General features: G+C 39.1%; 2 protein-coding genes across 3 annotated transcripts; one reads left to right on the forward strand and one right to left on the reverse strand.

The window, feature by feature from the left end:
• The first annotated feature begins 1,209 nt into the window (after positions 1-1,209).
• On the forward strand, positions 1,210-15,978 carry calcoco2 (calcium binding and coiled-coil domain 2). 2 transcript variants are annotated; one of them, XM_049562889.1, is made up of 15 exons: positions 1,210-1,357; positions 1,831-1,992; positions 2,914-3,016; positions 5,107-5,267; positions 5,529-5,654; positions 5,760-5,885; positions 5,966-6,070; positions 6,152-6,261; positions 6,345-6,414; positions 8,539-8,706; positions 8,794-8,982; positions 10,967-11,083; positions 11,171-11,351; positions 12,923-12,948; positions 13,360-15,978. In XM_049562889.1, the coding sequence occupies exons 2-15, from the start codon at positions 1,837-1,839 to the stop codon at positions 13,519-13,521; spliced, it is 1,800 nt and encodes a 599-aa protein (XP_049418846.1). In that variant the 5' UTR covers positions 1,210-1,357; positions 1,831-1,836; the 3' UTR covers positions 13,522-15,978. The 2 variants fall into 2 exon arrangements, with proteins under 2 accessions (XP_049418846.1, XP_049418847.1); XM_049562890.1 differs by having other exon boundaries at positions 5,969-6,070.
• A 5-nt stretch (positions 15,979-15,983) lies between these two features.
• Positions 15,984-20,738, reverse strand: snf8 (SNF8 subunit of ESCRT-II). The gene is made up of 8 exons (XM_049562891.1): positions 20,353-20,738; positions 20,202-20,252; positions 19,683-19,821; positions 19,491-19,595; positions 19,239-19,311; positions 18,984-19,125; positions 17,053-17,127; positions 15,984-16,422 (listed from the first exon to the last, which is right to left on the reverse strand). Exons 1-8 carry the CDS (start codon positions 20,404-20,406, stop codon positions 16,285-16,287), a joined length of 777 nt encoding a protein of 258 aa, XP_049418848.1. The 5' UTR covers positions 20,407-20,738; the 3' UTR covers positions 15,984-16,284.
• Positions 20,739-21,348: the final 610 nt, after the last annotated feature.

The raw sequence follows: 21,348 nt of genomic DNA on the forward strand, positions 1-21,348 counted from the left end.
ACATGCGCACTTATATGACAAATACATTGCAAAAACCAAATTAAAACGTTGTAATTTGTCATTTCTATCACCTCTTATTCTAGTAGTAATAAGTAGTTTGTATTTCTTAATTTTAATGTCAATTTGCAGCAATATTTTTTATTTAAAAAAATAAATTCATTAATTAAAAATAATTAAATTGAAATTACATTAATTAAAATATCTAACATTACAGAGGTCAGTTCCAGTTGCACTTCAGTGGATGTAATTTTATAATTCTAATTTTGGTTGCCTTTGTCAACAGTGTTATAATAATTATATACAGAAAAACAGAGAGGACAGCCTCATTAGATTAGATGTTTGTTATTATTTAATTATTATTATCGTATAGTCTGTGCGTTTCCAGATATTAGTGCTAAAATCTCAGTCATAACATGTCACACAGCTCCCATGTTGGATGTTAGGAGCCTGTCATGCACCCAGGCATGTTTTGTTCGCTTGTTTCTGTAGTAGGCCTAATGTAGGCTAATACAATCACAGGTTGCATTTTAACACACACTCAGTGTTACAAAACAGGTTTAATGAACAGGGTCAGTTCCATGACGTAAAAGAGTTTGGCTCCCTCTTGTGTTTTAATCTCACACCGCAGAAGAGAGGAAAGAATGAGCTGTTTAAACTGGCCTACATTTCCCATAATGCAACTGCAAAGGGCGCAACTAAAGATGCCTTACGTGGCAATTGGAAACACGAGCAAAGAGTATGATTTGAGCGCACATGAATCTAGCTGTGATTAATACCCTATTTGTGCTATTTTATTGTTGAATTCGTTTTTTCTTTGAATAATTATTCTAATGAGTGTCCATGTTTCCCGGAGTCCACTTAAAAGTAATTGTTTAGTTTAGTTTAGTGTCGTTTCTTTGCATATTTTCTTAATACAATGAGGCACTTTTATTTTAATGTCTGTATTGTATCTTGTTTGTGTTGTATGTTTTTCTAACGAACTTCTAAACAGGTTATATGTTGTAAACAATGTGGTGATTGTTATCTAAGTATAAGAGTTGAGAAATTGTGCAGCCACAAAGCAGGAAATAGCCTATAAAATATCAATATGGTGCAAAAGTATAGGCAACACAGAATATAAGCGGGAATAATTTTGTTCATAAAAGATTAAATTGCTTTAATGTAATGCTGTGATACCCCTCTATAAATCAAACAACATCAGTTTAGATCTTCACCTGAAAAGTGTTTTCTTTTCGTGCCGGACGTGTTGAGCACGTGGTACAAATATCCGAGGAGCACCTGAATGCATCAGAGAAGACAAGCGACGCTCGCGCTGGATGTTGGTAGTTGACGGAGTGTGACAAGTGACAGCTAACATGTAAGTTTCATGTATTTATGTCAATATTTCATCAAAAATGTGAGTTTGCTGAGACTTGTTGGAGTAAAAACAGTTGTGTGTGTTAAAGTAAACATTATATAACCGTTCGGGTGCGGTCTTTGTGACTCATTACTTTCGCTTTCTTTATTTCAACGTTTTAATTAAGCTAACATGAACGCTAACTGCCCTTTAAAAGTTTAGATTAACGTTAAATGGCGTCCGGAGGGAGAAGGCGGTCGTTTCAACATAAAGTGTAATGTTTTTAACGATGGGCAAAGTGTTTTGGAGTTAAATATGACTGCGTAATCGAGTTGACGACAAGTGAAAGTAAATTTCTAACGACGTCAAAACAACAACAGGAAGACGGAACTCTGTTAAAAACACCGGAGCTTCTTTCTGTCACGACAGCTGCTGTCATCAGTCAGGGTCCTGCTGTGTTTCATCATCGCTCTTTATATGTGTACTGGCTGTAGTTCAGCATGGCAGAGGGAGATGACCCCACAGCGCGCACCTTCTCCCAGGTGGTGTTCATGGACACCCCTCAGACATACCCGCCTTCGACCCCCGTCACCTGCAGCTACACCCTCAATACTGCCTTCCAGCCAAACCCCAGGGACTGGGTGGGCATCTTCAAGGTGAGCAAACAATATCTGCTTTTATGTCTTTATGAAGTGCTGGATGGGCCTAAGCAGGATTTCCTCAAGTACTGTCCTTAAGTGCAGATTTGAGGTTCTTAATGTGAGTATTTCTGTTTTGTGCAATTTCATATTTCTACTCAGCTGCATTTGTCTCGCAGCTTTAGTTGTGTCCATACCTCTCCTCCACCACATATCTCCAGATGTATTGATTTTGAATGTTTGTGATTATCAGAATTTGATTTATTGCCAAGAAAATTGATGAAAAGTAAGTCTTGGAAAAATCAAGACACATAGATATAGGATATAATAAAGAAACAACAAAAATATGACAAAAAAATACCATTAAAAATACACACAACACAGGCTATCTGGATTAAAAAATATATATAAATTAAAATTAACTGAATGATGAAGTGTTTCTGTATGTGTTGAGAAAATTCTCCGTCTTCTTAAGTGAAATAAACTCCTTAAAAACCCTCTTGGGTCAGCTGGAACATGCATCGTCACAAAGCTGAAAACAGCTGTTTTTGTGACACCATGAAACTTTTTAGAGATACATGGTTCTCACAGGGCAGCCACACCACAAGCACGTGATGATTTCATATGCATTGCTGTAGATTAAACTATCCTATCATATAATGAGAAGTTAAAATTAGCACAACCTTTAACATTAACAGCAGTAAAAGGCAACGTAAACATGAATGCAGCAGGAATAATAATCCAGAAACATCTTATATAATACTAAAACACTCACAAGGAACATTTTACTGCACAACAAACACTTGTATTCTTTAAATTTAAGATAAAGTCTGCTGATAATACTTTTACTTAAGCAATGTTTACTGGATCTGAATACTTGTTCCACTACTGTCTACGTGGTGCCACTGCATCTGAGTTTTGTCTGATTTTCTTATACAGGTCGGGTGGAGCACAACAAAGGATTATCATACCTTTGTGTGGGTGGAGCCGTGTCTGGATGTCGTAGGGCAGGAGACAGCGACGAGGCAAGCTGTTTTTAAGGGTGAGAAATAGTTTCACTCTTACCGCAGAGTGCAAATGCTTGGTCATGTCTGCAGTGTACACTTCCTGTCACCTTTCTGAACACTCAGAGTGTGTAGTGTGTAAACAGTTTGAGCATAATTATTGACGCAAGCTGTTAAATCTGTTTTTATGAGCTGCTGTGGCATACTGTACGCCTGATCCTCTGGCTCAGTGTTGTTGACATCATATCAGCTGTGGTCAAATCCTCAGATTCAGATTTTGTCGAGGTGATCTGGCAATTTTAGAGACTTTTAGATAAATGGTCCCTGATCTTTTTGGCTTGTGACCCCCTATAATAAAGTGATGTCTACTCATGACGTGTCATGACAGGTTTTAGCCCCAGTGTGGACCTGAACTGTTCATTTTCCTTCAGAGATAGTTTCATTTCAGGCCCTAAAGAGCTGAAGGTATTCAGTGTCTCACGTGATAAAAGCAAATATTACTGGAGAGCCAGAAAACAGAATGTTGTGTAACAGAAATCTATTTTTGCTTATCTTGTGACCCTTAACATTTATCTTTGAAGCCCCAGGACTGTCCTGGCCTCACATTGAAGGTCATTTAATGACATCTGCTGCTCTAATGATATTAATAGATTCCACAAAGACTCCTGTAAACATCTGGATAAAGTATTTTGTCTGCTGCACAATGACAGAGATTTGTATGTTATTTCTTAGGTTGCAACTAATACAAATGATATCTCCTTGCAATATTTAAAAGCTTTATTATTAGTTATATTTTTCTATATTGATGCTACTTTCGATTTTTTTACATTTTCATACAGAATAAAGTCCTCATATTATTCTTGCGTCACAAAATGAGAAAGGATATGTTATTTCCAGCTGCTTAGATTGGAAATAGAGTCATAACTTGAGAAACTGGTTAAAAATGTCATCATGCAGGGGACATTATATCATTTAGATTGTTAAAGGAGTCTTTGAGGATTCTGGAAATACTTTCAGAACAGAGCATCGTGTTTTAAACAACTGTCTGGGTTTTTCAAAGAGAGACCAGTATTTATTTTCACAGGAAAACAGATGTTTAGAGCTGGAACTCAACTTTAATAGATTTAATTTCTGAATTTTTAACACTAAGATTACATAAACACTGACATAAAAATACAGGACAGGAAAAAAAAAGAAAAAGACAACAACAAAAACAAAAAATAAAAAAAAGATAGATGATATAATAATAATGATGTTAAGAAATTCTAAGCAGAATGAAAACACACTGCCAGCCAGAGAATAAACACTACAATTATATGCCAGTTTGTAATGTTTTAATTCTCATACTTTTTACATCAAAATTATTCTCTTAATTAGTGCATTTTTTATACTTTTACTATCATGGTTGACTGTGATTTCACTGCTTTGAAAAGTCAGCCGTGAAAATTTATTTATGCACATGAATTAAAAAAAATATATGTAAAATATTTGAAAAATCTAACAAATAATAAGAGAACATTTTCTCTATTTTTTGAATGTATTATTTAGTTTTATGATTTTTTAGTACTATTTTTTCTATTCTTTTTTAAAAATGTATTTTATTTGAAATGATTGAAAATGTAGGGCAAGATAGTGGGTAAGGGTCAATAGGGAGAGAGGTATTGATACACGCGTGTTGATGTGTGATGTCGATGTGTCGTATCTGGTAATCAGTCCTTTGAAATTATTTTATATTTATCAGAATTAAACTTTGTTATCTTTCATATTTAAAACATAAAAGTGTATATGAGATGATAAAATGTGAAATTATCTCCCCAAAAAGGTTTAAAAAAAGGAAAAACATTTTTTCTATGCAGTTACATCCTAATTAGATGCTTAAGAAAGCCAGTTGCACCGGAAAGGACAAGTTAAGCCAACAGAATGTATCTTAAAATAAGATTTCTGATTGTAAGATGTGTGCACACCTGAATGTGTGACCATTTTAAGACACAACATGGGTTTTTGAGATATTGTAATGGGCCCTTTTCACCATTCTCTGACATATTACACACTAAAAAACTGATTTATTGACAGTTTAATCAACAGTGAGGCCTGTGGTAGAATAATTTAATTGTTCCTGTCCCATCAGAGTACTACCTGCCCAAGGATGAGATCGAGTTCTACCAGTTCTGCTATGTTGACAGTACTGGTCAGGTGCGGGGAGCCAGCACTCCTTTCTGTTTCAAGAGCCCGGTGGAGCAAAGCATCGAGAGCAGCCCGGATGATGAACTCCTTGTTATTACAACACAGGTATTAAATGCAAAGGACCGATGTGAAGCTAAAGCCAGCGACTCTATCTCTAACTGCTCAACAGGGCGATAGCACCGTGTAAACAATCAGACAATAAATGACTGTGGAAATATTTGATAATAAACTCGTATTTTTAAACTCACAGTTACTGATTGATTGTGAAGCTCTGTGAAAAGATGAAGTGTTTATATGTAGTGAAACAGTCCAAGGGCAAAAGTAAACAAGGCTTTATATTGATTTAATGTGTTTTTGTGAACCCAGGAGCAGGTCGAACAGAGCGTACGTGAGAGAGCTGAGCTGCAGAAAGACCTGGATCAGATAAGAGAGGAAAATGAAACCCTAAAAACCGATCTACAGGAAAAACAGCAAGAGGCCGCAAGCTTGAAGGTTTGTTGAGAGCAGATGAACACATTTGCTCATTGCACAACAGAAAGAAATAGTTAAATAGACATTGAACTTTGATGTTTGACACAGTTTGATTTATTTCCACAGGGGCAAATTGAACAGAAGGAGAAAGAAATGAGTCAGCTGTCCAAAGAAATGGATCAAATCAAGGAACAAAATGAAGACTTGAAAAGCACTTTACAGCAGCAGCAGAAAGAATCTGACAACTTGAAGGTTTGTTTGCAGTTCAAGTGTGAAATCTAAACTCTGTATTACCGCATATGTGCCAAATCTGACTTTCATGTTCCTACCAGAAGGAGATGTTGATCCAAAAGACAAAGCAGATGGATTTACAGCAACATGAGCAGAAACAACGGAGTCAAAGCTTGAGTGTAGACGGAGAATCAAAGCAAAATGAAGTGAGATAATGTTTTCTCTTTAACTGTTAAAGGCTCAGACAAAATCTTGTATTATCTACTTATTGTTTAATTTTTTTTTAGAAACAAGCTCAGGAGAAATACGACCGAGCTGTGATGAAGATCAACCTGCTCAAAGAGGAGCGTGAGGAGCTGAAGGGGAGGGTTGACTCTCAGTGTGTGGAGATTGTCACGTGAGTCAAATCTGCACGTTTAAATTGAACTTGGTATGTAATTGTCTCTGGCAACTAACGGCTGTTTTTTGTGTGTTTTTTAGACTAAATTCCAAACTCAGAGAAAAACAGAGAGAACTGCTCAACATGAACGACAGCATCCAGCTCCTTCAGGTAAATCTACTTTGTAGTGCAACACGTTAAAGCATAAAGCTGCTGATATTCTACATTTTTATTTCTGTTAACAATCCTCAACAATATTAACCTGTCTTTTAAGACTTTCTGACTTCCATACACTGTCTTTAACGCTTAGCCCCGAGCCCATTGGTTCCTACTGACGACAAATAAATGTCGTTTAATTTTTTAAAGTCTCATCAATTTCCAGTTGGGTGTTGTAGTTTTAGTCAGATGTTGATGAAAAAGGAGGAAATGGGACTATCTGTGTGTCCCAATACCCACACTACCATTCTATTTAGTACACCAGAAAAAGATTTAGTGTGTCAAATGCAATATGGCAAAAATACCAGGATGTTCAACTACATCTGGTCCGATTTCACAGCCAGCATTAGATTCTGGCTAGTCTGACCCACAATCCTCTGCACAGAGGAAGACACATCACACTGACTGAGCTGCAAACAGATGACATTTTGACAGGTAACTGACAGCTCTTAGAGGCTGTAATGAAGGATTACGGCACATTCAAGTGACAAATGGCCGGTTGAATAGTAATAATAGGGGTACGACAACATGACATAACTATGAAAATAACAATGACAGAGAAATTCCACTGTCGTGAATGTAATATGTCAGAATCTGCAATGTATGCAGCTATAACTTAAAAGTTGAACTACATACAACACCAAGTAATAACAGCAGAGCTCACCAGGTTGATCTTGTCTCTGGCGTGTGTGTGTGTGTGTGTGTGTGTGTGTGTGTGTGTGTGTGTGTGTGTGTGTTCTTGATAATGAAGGAACATGGCATCCTGTGCACCAGAGTAACTCATTGGTGTGTTTTTATGCCTGCGTGCCAGCATCAGTCATGGCTGGAGGCATTATGCTTTGGGGTTGTCCGTCTCTTTCTCATGAACGCGATAACTCAAAAACGCCCTGAGGGAATGTCTTCAAATTGGCACAAACGTCCACTTGGACTGAGCTATGAACTGTTGAGAATTTGGTGATCGAACGGAAAGGTAACTGTGACCTTACAAAACATGTTTTTGGCCATAGCGCGTAACTTCTACAGGTCCGTAAATGTCCGTTTTACCTAAGCCACTACCAGAGGAGATGACACAATGCTGATTAAGCTGATCGGCTCCTCTAACATCTCGCGGTATTTTTCAATATATCATTTTTAGTATGCGTGTCTACCGGCGACATTCCCGCACTGGCACACAAGAAATGCTTCCTCACAACAAGAAGGGAGGGGGAGGAAGAGCGGAGAGTGTCATAGCAAGACGTAGAGCGCAGGTAGAAAGAGAAAGCAACATGGCGGAGAAGCGGTCGAGACACGGTTCAGAAGTGGATCCTACCACAAAGGCAAGTGTTACTCTGTGTACACGGAAGTGCCGCCGGCTTATTAGTTGTAATAACGCATTATCCGCTGGGAGGCGACAGAAGTTACGCACTATAGCTTTAAGGATTCATAAACTAATTATGACAAAATTTCACACAAATGCCTAACAGGATATAATAATGAAGTGATGGCATTTCGCAACCAAATGGTCAAATGTCAACTTCACTGTGACATCAGAACATTCTGCAAAAACACTTTTCAGTCAGATACTGAATCAGTGACACTAATCTTTGGTGTCCATCTTGATACTGAGCTGATTATATAGATCTTCTGTGTTGCCGGGTGGAAGATATGTGTGACGCATCCATGTTTTCACAGACATGGATGTAAATCATAAGTGCGACTTGACTGGTTTGCAGAGGCGTTCAACCGTGAGACGGAAATTCTAGTTAATAGTTTTTGGATGACAATGGAGCTCTATGGCACAGAGGGAAGAAAATATAACAGGCTTTGATACACACTCAGTATCTGTTAGTAGAAAACTATAGTATATTAACAGCCTTGTCCTTTAAGAGCAGACAGTAAAGGAAATAACACAGACCATAACTTCTAACTACCCTGCCAGTCAATCAGACTGACATCACAAGTTAAATCGGCTCAGGAATGAAATGCATGTCATTATAAACACTGTGACTGCTGCACTGACATGATCAGTATAAGAAAAAGTCAGGTGAAGATGATCAAAACTTTGTTCCTGTATTCAAATGTGTGCTTTACCTTTGGCAGGTGGACCTTCAGACAAGTGAGAAAGAGAAGGAGAGGTTCTCTGCAGAGCTGCAAAAGCTGCAAAGCCTCACACACAACATGGAGGACATGAAGAGAGAGAACCAGGAGTTATGTAGGAGGCTGTCGCAGCAGGAGGCGGTGCAGAACTGTCCAGATGATGACCTGAGGGTAAAAGAAAAAAGGCTTAAATTTTTTAAATAGAAACAATACTGACGTGACTTTTCCTTTATGCTAAATGCTTCATGTCCTCCTCAGGCGCGGTGTCAGACTCTCGTCAGCCAGCTACAGGACGCTCAGGCAAAGCTGGCGGCTGAGAGGGAGGAGACCAAAAACGCCAAGAGACAAGCTGAATATCTGGACAGAGACCTGCAGCAAGTCAGAGACCAGCTGGAGAGAGTGGTCTCATCGTTGGAGCAGGCAGAACGAAGAAGTGGCAAACGAGAGGTAAACTCAGAGGTGCTGTTTTTCAGATAATAGTGTGATTCCAGCAGCTTGGGGAAAGGCCCCTTCCTGTTCCAACACGACAACGCCCTGTGCACACCCAAGCAAACTTTATGTAGTAATTTACAACAGAGAAGTTACAAGAAGGACAAAAGGAGTAAGCGAAAGAATGTAAGAAAGACAACAAAATGTAAACCAATCAGACAAAATAACAAAGATAAAGAGACAGTCAAAGACAATAAATGGGTTTTAAGATGTTTTTTAAATATGTTGCTTCTCTGAGACTCTGAGGGAGGTCGTCTAAACGTCGTGCACAAAGCCAGCTCCATAGAATAATGGTTTTGGATTTTTGTTGGTATTACAGAAACATGTTTCTTCACTGCAATTAGGAAATAACCATTTTTTATCCTAGGATAGGAATGTTTCTAATACGTAACCATCCTAACTTAGGGATTTCACAAGTTATGACTCCTAAGTCAGGATTGCATAGACCAGGGATACTCAACTTGCTTTGCCTGGGGGCCAACTTTTGCAAAATGGCAGGAGGCCAGGCACAGGTCACGTATATGCAGAGGCGATTCTAGGATTTGAGGACATTTGGGGCTTAGCCTGGGCTGCTTTTTGGGATGTGGGGGATCCTCCCTTGGCAGTTGTTTGATCAACAAGCTCTAATTTGATGCTTTTTAACACACTCTGGTGCCATATTTATGTTTAAAGTACAGAAAATTTCCAGTGTTATTCAATTTATTTTCATTATGAATAAGAAAAGACCCCGAGGTACTTGAGGTATTTTCTTATTCATACTGAAAAATGTCTCGGGGTCTTGTTCACGAGTGAGGGTATACTGGAGCGTGAGATGAATAAGCAGTGCTGCGGGAGCTGCTCTGGGATGTCCTGGTGAAGAGGGAGCTGAGCCAGAAGGCAAAGCTTTTGATTTATTGGTCCATGTACGTCCCAACCCTCACCTATGGTCATGAGCTCTGGGTAGTGACCAAAAGAATGAGGTCGCGGATACAAGCATCTGAAAAGAGTTTCCTCTGTAGGGTGTCTGGGCTCAGCCTTAGAGAGGAGCTCCGACATACAGAGGGAGCTCGGAGTAGAGCTGCTGCTCGTTTGCGTTGAAGGCACCAGTTGAGGTGGTTCAACATCTGATCAGGATCCTACTGGACGCCTCCTGTTAGAGGTGTTCCAGGGACGTGTAGCAGGTGGGAGGCCCCGGGCAGACCCAGAACACGCTGGAAGGATTATATATCTTGTCTGGCCTGGGAACGCCTCGAGATCCCCCAGGTGGAGCTGGAAAGCGTTGCTGGGGAGAGGGACGTCCGGAGTACTTTGCTCAGCCTGCTGGCCCCGCGACCCGGCCTCGGATAAGTGGTTGAAAATGGATAGATGGAATTAGAAAATGGCTCGGGGGCCAGATTTGGCCCACAGGCTGTAAGTTTAGTATCACTGACATAGTACCTAATCTAAATTCAAAATAACTGCCAAAAATGTGTCCATGTGTCGCAGTGACAATGAAGATGAGGAACAATATGAACACTGGAGTATAAAGCTTGAAAGGCTTCTCAAACCGTATAATGACACTTTGAATTATAATAAATAATTCAAATTAATTAACTGATTAGAATTAATAATTTATTACTAGAATAATTGAGAAGCAAACTTCCCAAAAAGATGGGGTTTCCTCTCCTCCAACAATAAACCAAAACTGAACACCTGCAGTTTTTTGTCCATGACAGCAAGTCAGTGACAAGTGTGAGCCGTTCTTATGGCTCGTCCATCTCAAGTAGCCGACTGGCAACGCCTATCAAAGACACAGGGATGATTTCTGAGATGAGATGGGACAAAGCCATGAGTTTAGGAGCAGCTTCTGTAACTGGAAGACTGTATTTTTCTTTTCTCTGAAAGTTAAGAAAAGATGTGCAGTTAGGATGTTTTTTCTCCCACATTTTAAAAACCATGGCTTTTTCCCTTCTTTATTTTTCAGCTGCAGCTCAGAGAGGCACATGAAGTCATCGCAGATAAAGACGGCCTCATAGAGGAGAAGGAACACATGATGCTGCTGCTGACAAAGGAGAAAGACGAGCTCGCCAGAGAAAACCAGGTACCTTCACACAAACGCCGTCTTCACTCAGCACACAGATCAACTCAAAGGGTCACATTGGTCGTTAAACTGTATTTATCTTGTCAGAATCTCATGAGTGATATCGAGGGGCTGCGCAGAATTTGTGCCGAATTGCAAGCAGCTCCCCCGGCCGACACACCACACATGCAGCCTGAGACCACCTCACTAGCTGCCGCCACATCAACCACCCATGAGTGGCAGCAGCAGGAGACACCTGAGCAGTCTGGGGACCTGTATGAGAACATAGGTGAGTAACTGAAGTCACTTCTTTGCTGTTTTTAAAACAGGAAAACACAATAAAAGATATAAATCAGTACGTTTTTCTTGCACTATAAAAGGGACAAAGGGTACAACATTTTCCCACTTACCCCAGGTGGTGTAGATATTTTCTTACCTGAGGTTTGCAGATATCAGAGACTTCTGACGCCACTTGTGTTCAATGGAGGTGAATGGATTTTCCATTGTAGAGCTTTAAGGAATGTAAAATGATGATGGAAACGTGTCTTTTCCAGGAACTTTGTCCTGGTTACTTGACATGAATCTTAGGTGATATGACGATATATACTGTAAGACCATAAAAATGAATCAACCGCCAAAGATTTTGCCACACTCTCTATACAGAAGAAGCTTTAACATCTCTGGGTGAATTAGACCCAACTCAGTGAGCAGGGCTGCTTTGTGAACTTATACGACTAATGTGATGAAGTAACCCAACTTTTCAGGTATTTAATTTGTTGGATTTACTTTAAAAAAGACATATAAGTAATGCTTTTTATCCATTCACTTTTTCCCAATTGATTTCTGCTGATACCTTAAAGATAGATCTTTTCTTCTGTCTGTCTTTTGTCGTCTTCTTTTCTCTGTTGTTTGTCATGTATTTAGGGCTGCAATGATTAGTCGACTAATCGATGACTAATTGATTAAAATAATCAGTGACTATTTTAGTAGTCGACTAATCGGTCATTTTTCATAGAACAGTACTATAAAAGTACCCAAAATACTCTTATTGCAGCTTCTTACGTTCTAATATTGGCAGCTTTACACACTCTCCCATGACGGTGAACTAAAACCCTTTGGCATGAGAACGAAACAAGACATTAGATGACATCATTTTGGGGTTTGGGAGAGACAAACCGACGTTTTTAAACATTTGACGACTAATCAAAGAAATAATCCACAGATTAGTCGACAATGAAAATAATCGTTAGTTGCAGCCCTATGTGTATTTCTTTGTTTTTATTGAATATTTCTCCTGATTGGTTCGTTTTTCTGCTTATTCTGTTCGCTTCAATTTGTTTGTTTTTTCCTTTTTTGGTATTGTTTTTCTCCTTAAGCCGAAGGGAGATGTATCACACAAGCTTGTGGCTTCTTGACCTCTCCTGACACATCTCTCATTTTTCCATTATCTGTATTTCATGCTGTCTTACATGTGTGCAATAAAAATAATAATAAAAAAAAACATATGGTGATACAAATTCATGTACATCCAGCTTGTCTACAGATCCATAAAAAGTCTACAAATGTCTTAAATTCAGATTTGATGGGTCTTAAATATTTTAGGTCACATTACCGTGAAAATGAGTATTTACAATCATTGCACAGACCAAAGAAATTTCATATGAGGTGACTTTAAAAAGGTCTTAAAAAGTCTTGGTTCTATCTGTAGAAACCCTGATATCATGATGGAGGATAGCATCCATAATCACCCACTTCTCCTTAACATGTGCACATGAACAAATTATTCCCCCAAACAAAAAGTTGCAGTAACAGTAATTGTTTTAATAAATGTGGTGTTAACTGATTTCCCTTTCGTTGCAGGGAGAGCTCCAGACCAAGAGGAAGAGGTGAGACTCATCACTCTTATGACTGCTATCCAAATATGTTGTCAGTGAGCTGTAGCTGCTCACGCTCTTATATTTTCCTTCTGATATTTCCACTCAGTTTTTGCTAAGAAGCACTTTACATGTTTCTCTGACACTAACAACAAATTGTAAAAAACAAAAAACAGGAAATGGAAACTTGTAGCAGAGCCAGCTAGTTAACAATCAATTTAACACAACCTAGTACTGAAACAAACTAATTCAGATTAAAGAAACTGGACTCAGGCAACTCTCAACTCCAAAACCTCCCTCTCCTCACTCTGGATATCCGGGTGTGACTCGGTTGTTTACTGTTTATTTTCGAAGGAGGACTTAAAACATAATCCGCTCCCTATTCTGTTACCCCTTCTGATCTCTATTTCTGTACCCCGGCAGGCTCTGGTGTGCCGTCACTGCCAGGAGAGCTTCCCCTGCATAACCCGACACGAACTGGAGCAGCATGAGCAGAGTCACCGAGTGTGTCCCTTCTGCACCATGATCTGCGACAACATGGAGCAGTCTGTGTTTGAGGATCACGTCTATGGGCACGAGCTGTGAGAACGGCACGCTTGAGTCATACACCTGCAGAAACCATGTCTTACAATGTTGGGTGGTCGTGTAAAAGGACCATGCCAATATTTTTGCACACCTTAAAGGCAAATTACATAGACTTTATATTATTGTTGATCGGTTTTCAAAGCATACTACAAGTACTACAAGTTTTTGGGCTTTTTTTCCAAGTCGTTAGTGTCCATCATGCTGAAAGAATCAGCTGGCAGAGACATTAAAACTGCCTTAGTAATATAATTCATCTCAGAGAGCATCATGTTCTCTTTTTTTGTCAAATGTCATCTTATATTTGCACATTAATGCACTTAGAAGTGAATTACGACGCAACTGGGCATCATTTGAAATGTTCTGACACTTCTAGAGTTTCTGTATCGAGACACAAAACCCATATCTTAATTTGACAAATGAAGCCAAAGTTCTTAAATGTTGAAGTTGGCTGTTGAATTCACAGATCTGGCGTCCACAGTTTTTGTTTTATTAATATTAAATATCATTGGCAACAGTCCACGACACACACTCAGATGTTGCTGGTTGTGCTTCCCTCAGTGTCTGTGTGTATCAGAGATTTTATTGACCTCAACTTCCCCCCTAAATCACCACAACTCCTGCACAAATCAGTCTCCACCTGGAAGTCAAAAGTCTGTGCGTGTAGCATAGCCAATGATTCAATTAAAAGATTAAAATTTGTGAGCGCGCTAACGGACGTTTGCTCCTTGATGGCAGCGACATCAAATCCGCCTGGGTTTCAGTATGTAATCCACCACAGTGAACATTGTGTCCTCATTTATTTTTGGTCAGATTATCATCACACAGTGATGCATTTAAAAGTGGAGAGGGTTTTGAAGCTCTGCAGTGGACTGCCACACAAGTGAAGGGGGTATCGTTTGAAATATTCTGATACTTGTGCTGACATAATATCTCTATAACGTCACCTTTATTTTCAAATGTTGAATGTTGTCTAAACACATATTTTGCCTCGATAAAATAGTCTTAAACTGGCCATTAAACTCACAAATTGGGCAAGCGTGAGTTCTTTAAAGGACTTTTGCTCCTGAATGGCCTAAGTCCAGACCTTTGAATCCGCCCACTCCACAGAATTGACAGTGCACTGCTTAGCACATAACGGTGAGGGCTGAGAAAGCTGTTTAAATCGAGTGTAATCTGTCAGCCAGCAGCAGCTACTAGCAAATGTTAGCTGACAAACCAAACAACTTCTGCGGCAAAAGCCACGGTTAGAAAACAAGTGCCTTCATGGACGGTAGTGTTCACAGTATGACTTTATGCAAGCCTGAGTGACATCATCAGCTCTCTGTCTTATCAGTCTTCTTTGACTTGTTTGTATTTGTATGGGCCATGTAGTCGTGGTGACTTTAAAACACCGCTCTTGCCGCTGAAATTTAGCGGCGAAAGTGGCATTTCTGCCGTCTACCGTAACTGTCAAATGATGTGCACACTTTCCCTGCTTGGCGCACTGCAGGTGTACACCAGCGTGTACACATTTGCCCAGCATCGTGACACGAAACAGGCAGTTTCCGGTTGAAGTAAAAAACGACCAACAAGCGCAACAAGGGGACTAACAATTAGCCAATCTGTGCCATGGGTGGGACTAAATGCCATAGTAAAGCTGTTGTCAAGTGTTGTGCCATAGCCAGAAGAGTAATTACACCAATACCAAGTGCCATAGATAAAACAGACACTGCTATTAAAGCTGTTGTAAATCCATCTTCTTAATATTGAGTCTGTAGCAAGTGCTTGGGGAAAATCGAATCCCCCTCCCCCACGGAAATGGCCGAGTGTAACGAGTTGACAATTGTGTCTGATATCAGCAAATATTCCTCCCTTTGTTTTGCATAAAGATGACAAAGTTCCAGTTTAAGTCATGAACTATTCGACCAAAGAAAACATGAAGATCATGAATTCGACCAGACATTTGACATCAGTTTTCAGTGTCATCTCTGTGGTTTGTCAGTGTAATGGACACATTGTGATGCTACATTAAACAGGCCTCAAATTTCTGACAGCTGACTTTCATATTGCACATTCATATTAAATTAAAAACCGTATGGTATGCTTTGGAACATAAACAGCAGTGAGGAGTACATGACGTGTAGTAAAAAGGCTAAAACATGCTCAAAGCATTAAGTGCTCAATTAAATAGATGAAGCTAGAATTTAGAATAAGTGGCATGTCACATTTAAAACGTAATATATTAACCACAATTCTGTATTCTGCAATTCTTGTGATCTAATATAACCTGATCATCCTGATTTAAGTGCTTATGTAACTGCTGATTCCTGCTGCTTTGAAATGTGTATGAAGGAGTGAAGTGTTGATATGTGGATGAGCAAGGTGAGAAGTGAATCTGTGTACATGATGTAATCAAATGATTAAATGTAAGTGCATTTAAATGATCCTGCTGATATAATAAAAATAAATCCGAACGCAGCTGATGTCTTTAAAAGTTATTCTTTATGCATCAAAATTTTAACAGTTCTTCTGTACATTTAACCATAAACCGCCCATAAACCGTGACACCAGCAACGCCACACTCAGGTTCATACACAGCGTAGTGTCTCATAGTGTGTGTGCAGTCGTTGCATGAAAGTAGCTGAGGAAAGTTTTCCCCTCCACGTGTCCAGAAAGTGATCTCAGAGCAAGTTCACCCCTGCCAACTCCGTCACATGAGCCTCCCCACCTTTTGGCACATTTTGTTTACCAACATGTCTCTAATGCTGTTGCCAGCTGGTGGTCCTAAGGCGTCATCTGATTGGCCTCCTCTGGTGTGACATCACGGGAGGTGAGCTCAGAGAAGAGAGCGGGCAGCCAGTACTGAGCTTCTCCGGCTGCCTGAGAGTCCAACCAGGCCAAGCCTTCTTTCAGCAGGTGATCCTGGGAATATGGAGAGTGGAGGTCAACAGTGTTTCTGCAGAGTTAGAGTTTTGAAAACCTATTTAAAGGTCCAGTGTGTAGAATTTAGGGGAATATATTGGCTGTGGTTTTATTTTAACTTCTAGGTGTGTGTGTTCTCTGCTGCTGTCCCCTTTCCCTCCCGTATAGACCTGCCCAGGTGTGCTGCATCAGTTAACACGACGCATTGCACCTGGCATAGGGGAGGTGGTTAAGGGCTCCTGTGCAGCAGCAGAGGAGAGAGGCCTCTGGTGTGGGGACTGCTGGTCCTGCTGCCTGTCAGCGTGGCATTTTTGTTGTCTTGTTTGCTTGTTTTATTTGTAATAAATCCAAGAGTGTTTTAAAGGTGTTTACTTTGGGTCAGTGTTGTAGGGCCGCCTCAGGGTGGGGCGTAACAGTGTGATGTCTCCCAACAGCCCACAATCACACATAAAACATTTTATAACCAACTACTGCGGGCAAGAGAAAATATTTAAGGCTATGTTAATAGAATCAAAGACTTTTAAATACTGAATAAAGGGTTGTTTTTTATAGTGTTGTAGACCTGCAGATACCCTGCTCTAGAGCACAAGTAGCAGCATGAGTGACCTGAAACAAGCTGAGGACACTCACCAGGACGTGACAAGCCCGTTCCTTCTCCCATTTCAGACTGTACTTGATCTCACTCACTGTGACGAACCCCTTTTTCTACAAATGGACAAAGAAACAAACAGATATGACTCTGCACCAAACGGCCGTGTTCTCTCTATTTGGAATAAAAAGCCCTTTTCAGAGGGAAAATGTGTAAAAATATCTGTCTAGATCTCTGGTAAAATAATGGCTATGTCTCTGTGATTGTTTTATTCAAACATGACAGGAACATTACGGACAGAGCTGCAGAGCCCACAATATTTGGCACCTGATGGTGAGAGAGAAGAAGTCGTCTGCTCTGCTTCTCACCATGATGACACTACATTAAGCAGTAAGCTGGAACACAGTGACATCAAGTGGTAGAGCTGAGGACTTGTTATGCAGTTGAATTTCTTTTTCTGCCAGTAACTTATTCTTAAAGGTATATTGTGCAGGAATTTTCCTTAAAATGTACAGTCACACAGAAGTAATCTCTCTCAATCATCACTTATGACCCACTCTCAGTGTGTGGCTGTGCATTTTTCTGCACAGACTCTGCCCTCTGCCTGGATTCTTTATTTTCCTCTCATTTTCTGTGTACACCCCACAGCGCTCAGGTGAGGTTGGAGCTTTATAAAATAGTAGCGACCAGGTGTCAGACCATTAGCAGCCAACATCCAAGAGACACAGCACTAAAAAAAACCACACATGGCAAGGTGAAACTGCAAAGAAGAGTGACTCTGGCTTTGGCTTTTACTTTCATTAGCAAGCGCATTTCCAAACAGTAACAGATAAAGCTGCATAGCAAACTCTTATTCATCACAACATGAAGGGAAAATCTAGCTTTTTCTACCTTTTTTTTCTCCTTAAGCATAAGGGATGGAAGTTATTTCAGTGCTCTTTGAGGTTGCATATTTAATATTTCTCTCTTTATTTCATCTTCTGCAGCTGTAGCTTTAATGTTAATGACCAAAATATGACTCGGGGACTCGAACATGAGACCATTGTGTAAATGTGTTTGCAATTTTACATTTCAAAGTGCATGCCTGAAAAGGTCTTGCTACTAATGAAGACCACAGAGTCCTGAAAATGTCAGAGATAAAACAACAGGATTAATAAACCTGAGTGGCAAATTCATACTCAAAGCTAAGCTTATCTGAAATTATGTTGCTGTGGCATTCGCTATAATCATCAATCATCAATCATCAATCATCAATGGATTTCCAAAGTTAAAAATATTCTTGATGATTGTGGTTTATCGTACTTATGGCATGATGCTGGACGGATGAACCCTAAATATTTAAAATTAATGATTGAATGTAGATTATCTGATATGGAACTACAGAGATGGCATGAGAAATTACAAAGTAACCCTTTATGTGATAGTTATAGATTGTTTAAAACTGATTCACTTTTGAACCTTATCTGATTATGTTAAGACCTGCCGAAAGAGTTTGTTTGTGTAAGTTTCAGTGTGGAAATCATAAGTTACCCATCTCTGAGCGCAGGTATGATCATGAAAATGTCCCCCAGAAATGTACTCTTTGTTTGTCTGGCAATCGAGGAGACGAATATCATTATGTACTTGTGGGTTCTTTTTTTATAAAGAGAGAAGAGAGTTGGTCGGACAGTTCTACAGAGCAAATCCAAATATTTATAAGTTTCAAAAGTTAATGTCATCTCGAAAAGTAAAGGTCTTGTCAAATTTGTTGAAACTTTTAAAGAAAATCTTAAATAGTTTCTCTTGATTTGCTTTGACTTGTGTGTATGTACACAAATTCTGTTTTATTTATTTTGTTGTGCATTGGCTGCCGCCTGTCCTGATTTGTTAATGTTATTTTTTGTTGTTTGCCCCGTATACCCCAGGGAGGGGTCAAAAGGAATAAATAAATGAAAATTAAAAAAAAAAAATCAACCCAAAAGCTGCGTCTTACCTCGGCCAGCTGCAGAACTACAGTGTGGTCCATGTTGAGCTCTGCTGGGACCGACTGCACCAAGTAAGAACCACCAACAGGAATCATCCCAAAGCCGTTCCCCATCACCTTCAGTTTCTTTATCGCTCTCATCAAGTCATCTCTGTGAAGCACATATTTTACGATTTTAATACATCACACAGCTTAAGACCGACATATAAATTATATAAACATGGTTTTCTCTGACACATGAAATATTAGAGTAGTGACACTTACTGGCTCACATCCTGTGCGTATTTACCTCTTCCCTTCAGTACTCTCTGATGGAGTTCATCCAAAGTAATGAGCCCTGCCATAAAGAACACATGTCAACATTTAAAAGCCAGAGACATTATGAATCGTGTAGGTATCAATGACTCGATTAATTGTTAATTACTGTATTGTCATGCTCAGTTCCTCTGATTGCAGACATTTTTGTCACCTCTTTGTCACCAGTCAAACACAACGATTTCCAGAGAAATTACAAACCTCCATTTCTGTGTTTCAGGGCCAGACACACTTCAATAATCTGTACGCCGAGCTCATAGTAGAAGTCACCTACGCCGAGCATCTCAGACCAGAAACCTTTACCAGCTGTGGAAGAAATGAGAAGAAGGATTTTAATATTTTTCTGCCACGCTCTTTTATATTTTTACAAATTATATTCCAACTGTTTCTCACAGGCAAGTGGGTCAACTCCAATGGTGGCACACATCTCCTGAAACTGAACCCTGAACTGTGAGTTCTTCCTGATTTCTTGTTTATGCTTGCTGGCAAACTCCTCCAGGTTGGACTTGAAGGTTTCCAGCTGCTTCGACATCTGGAGGAAAACAGAGACACTTGAGGAAATGCAAAGCAAGAGAATATCAACAGACAAAATCGGGATACAGAATAAATACATGGCAAATGTACATTTGTAACGAGAGGAGGAGACTGTGTTAAAAATATTTTTATTGACTGTCTAAAAATTATTTGTTTGTTAGTTATGAATATGTCATTCATCATACAGGCATTAATTATTACTTTGTTAATATAAACAGACAAAAACATTTTTTTATTTGAAATTAATAAGTTTATTAAGCAACTAAAATTACTAGTTATTAATTTTAAATAAAAAATAAATGAATAATAAAAAAAATGTTGCATGCATAGAAATTTTCAATGCTTATATATCTAAAAAAAGAAGAAGCAAGAACTCACTTGTACAATCTGGTCTTCTGCGAGAACAGTTCCTCTCTCCTTATATTTGGCCTGAACAGAACAAAAAGAACACAGGTGAGACACTGAAGAGTTTTCCTAACTAAATGAGTTAATGTAAAAACACAGAAATATTCATGAACTGTAACTGCACCTCTGCGAGCTTCTTCTTAGCGATAGCTCCCGCACCAACTCCTCTCCGATGCATCCTGCTGATGTGGCTCCAAACTTTAAATGAAGAATCCGAGCAACGAGTGTGTCTACCGCAGAAACAAATATGTCGGGTAAAACTATTTTAAGTCCACAGCTAGCTTAGGTTGGGACTAAGCTAACGTTAGCTGCGATGATATTCCTTGTTTTTCTCACTTGAGTTCACAATTCTCCCCAAAATGCGAACTTCTTCGACAACATCAGCCTTTAAAGTAGCTGTCCGCTACTACAGTTAACTTAAAAAAAGATGTTAATGTGTAATATTCCGTAAACATAGGAAAGTTAATGCGATATCTGAAGCTACTTTAGTACAACTGTTTCCATTTTGATTGCCAGGAAGTACAGTACTTCCGCGTCGGTGACGTCAACACTTACTGTTATATCGCCCCCTGGTGTCTTGGCGGGTACTGCAGGTCAGTGTGGGAACTACAACACTAACAACAAAATACATCACTTTATAAAAGAGTCAAGAGACATGGGAAGATAAATGGAGCAAGTAAAATATATATTTTCAAAGGAAAATATACAAAAAAATGCCAGTTTATTTCAAAACAACAGCAACAGAGACATGACTTGAGACAGGACTTGGCTTTTTTGTCTAACTTTGGAAGATATTTTCCATCCTAAACTCAAATATGTGGATATTTTACTTTACCAAGTGATGTTTTCTTGTTTTTCCACCTCCTAAATTAGCTACTTAAATATACAAATGTATATTTTCTTGTTGATGTGTTGAAAGAAGTCTTTCAAACTGTATGCTTTGGTTTTTTTTTAATTTAATTTAATTTAATTTCATTTAATTCAATTTTATTTTATTTTATTTTTTTATACTTTATTGTCAGAGTGCCAAAGTTTACACAGTTTTACATTTACTTACATGATTTTGCTATTCACAGCATTCTTACAATATTTTTATATATATTTTTGTGTGTGAGTGAAA

Source organism: Epinephelus fuscoguttatus, linkage group LG20 (genome assembly GCF_011397635.1).
Source record: "Epinephelus fuscoguttatus linkage group LG20, E.fuscoguttatus.final_Chr_v1".
NCBI classification, from domain to species: Eukaryota; Metazoa; Chordata; class Actinopteri; order Perciformes; family Serranidae; genus Epinephelus; species Epinephelus fuscoguttatus.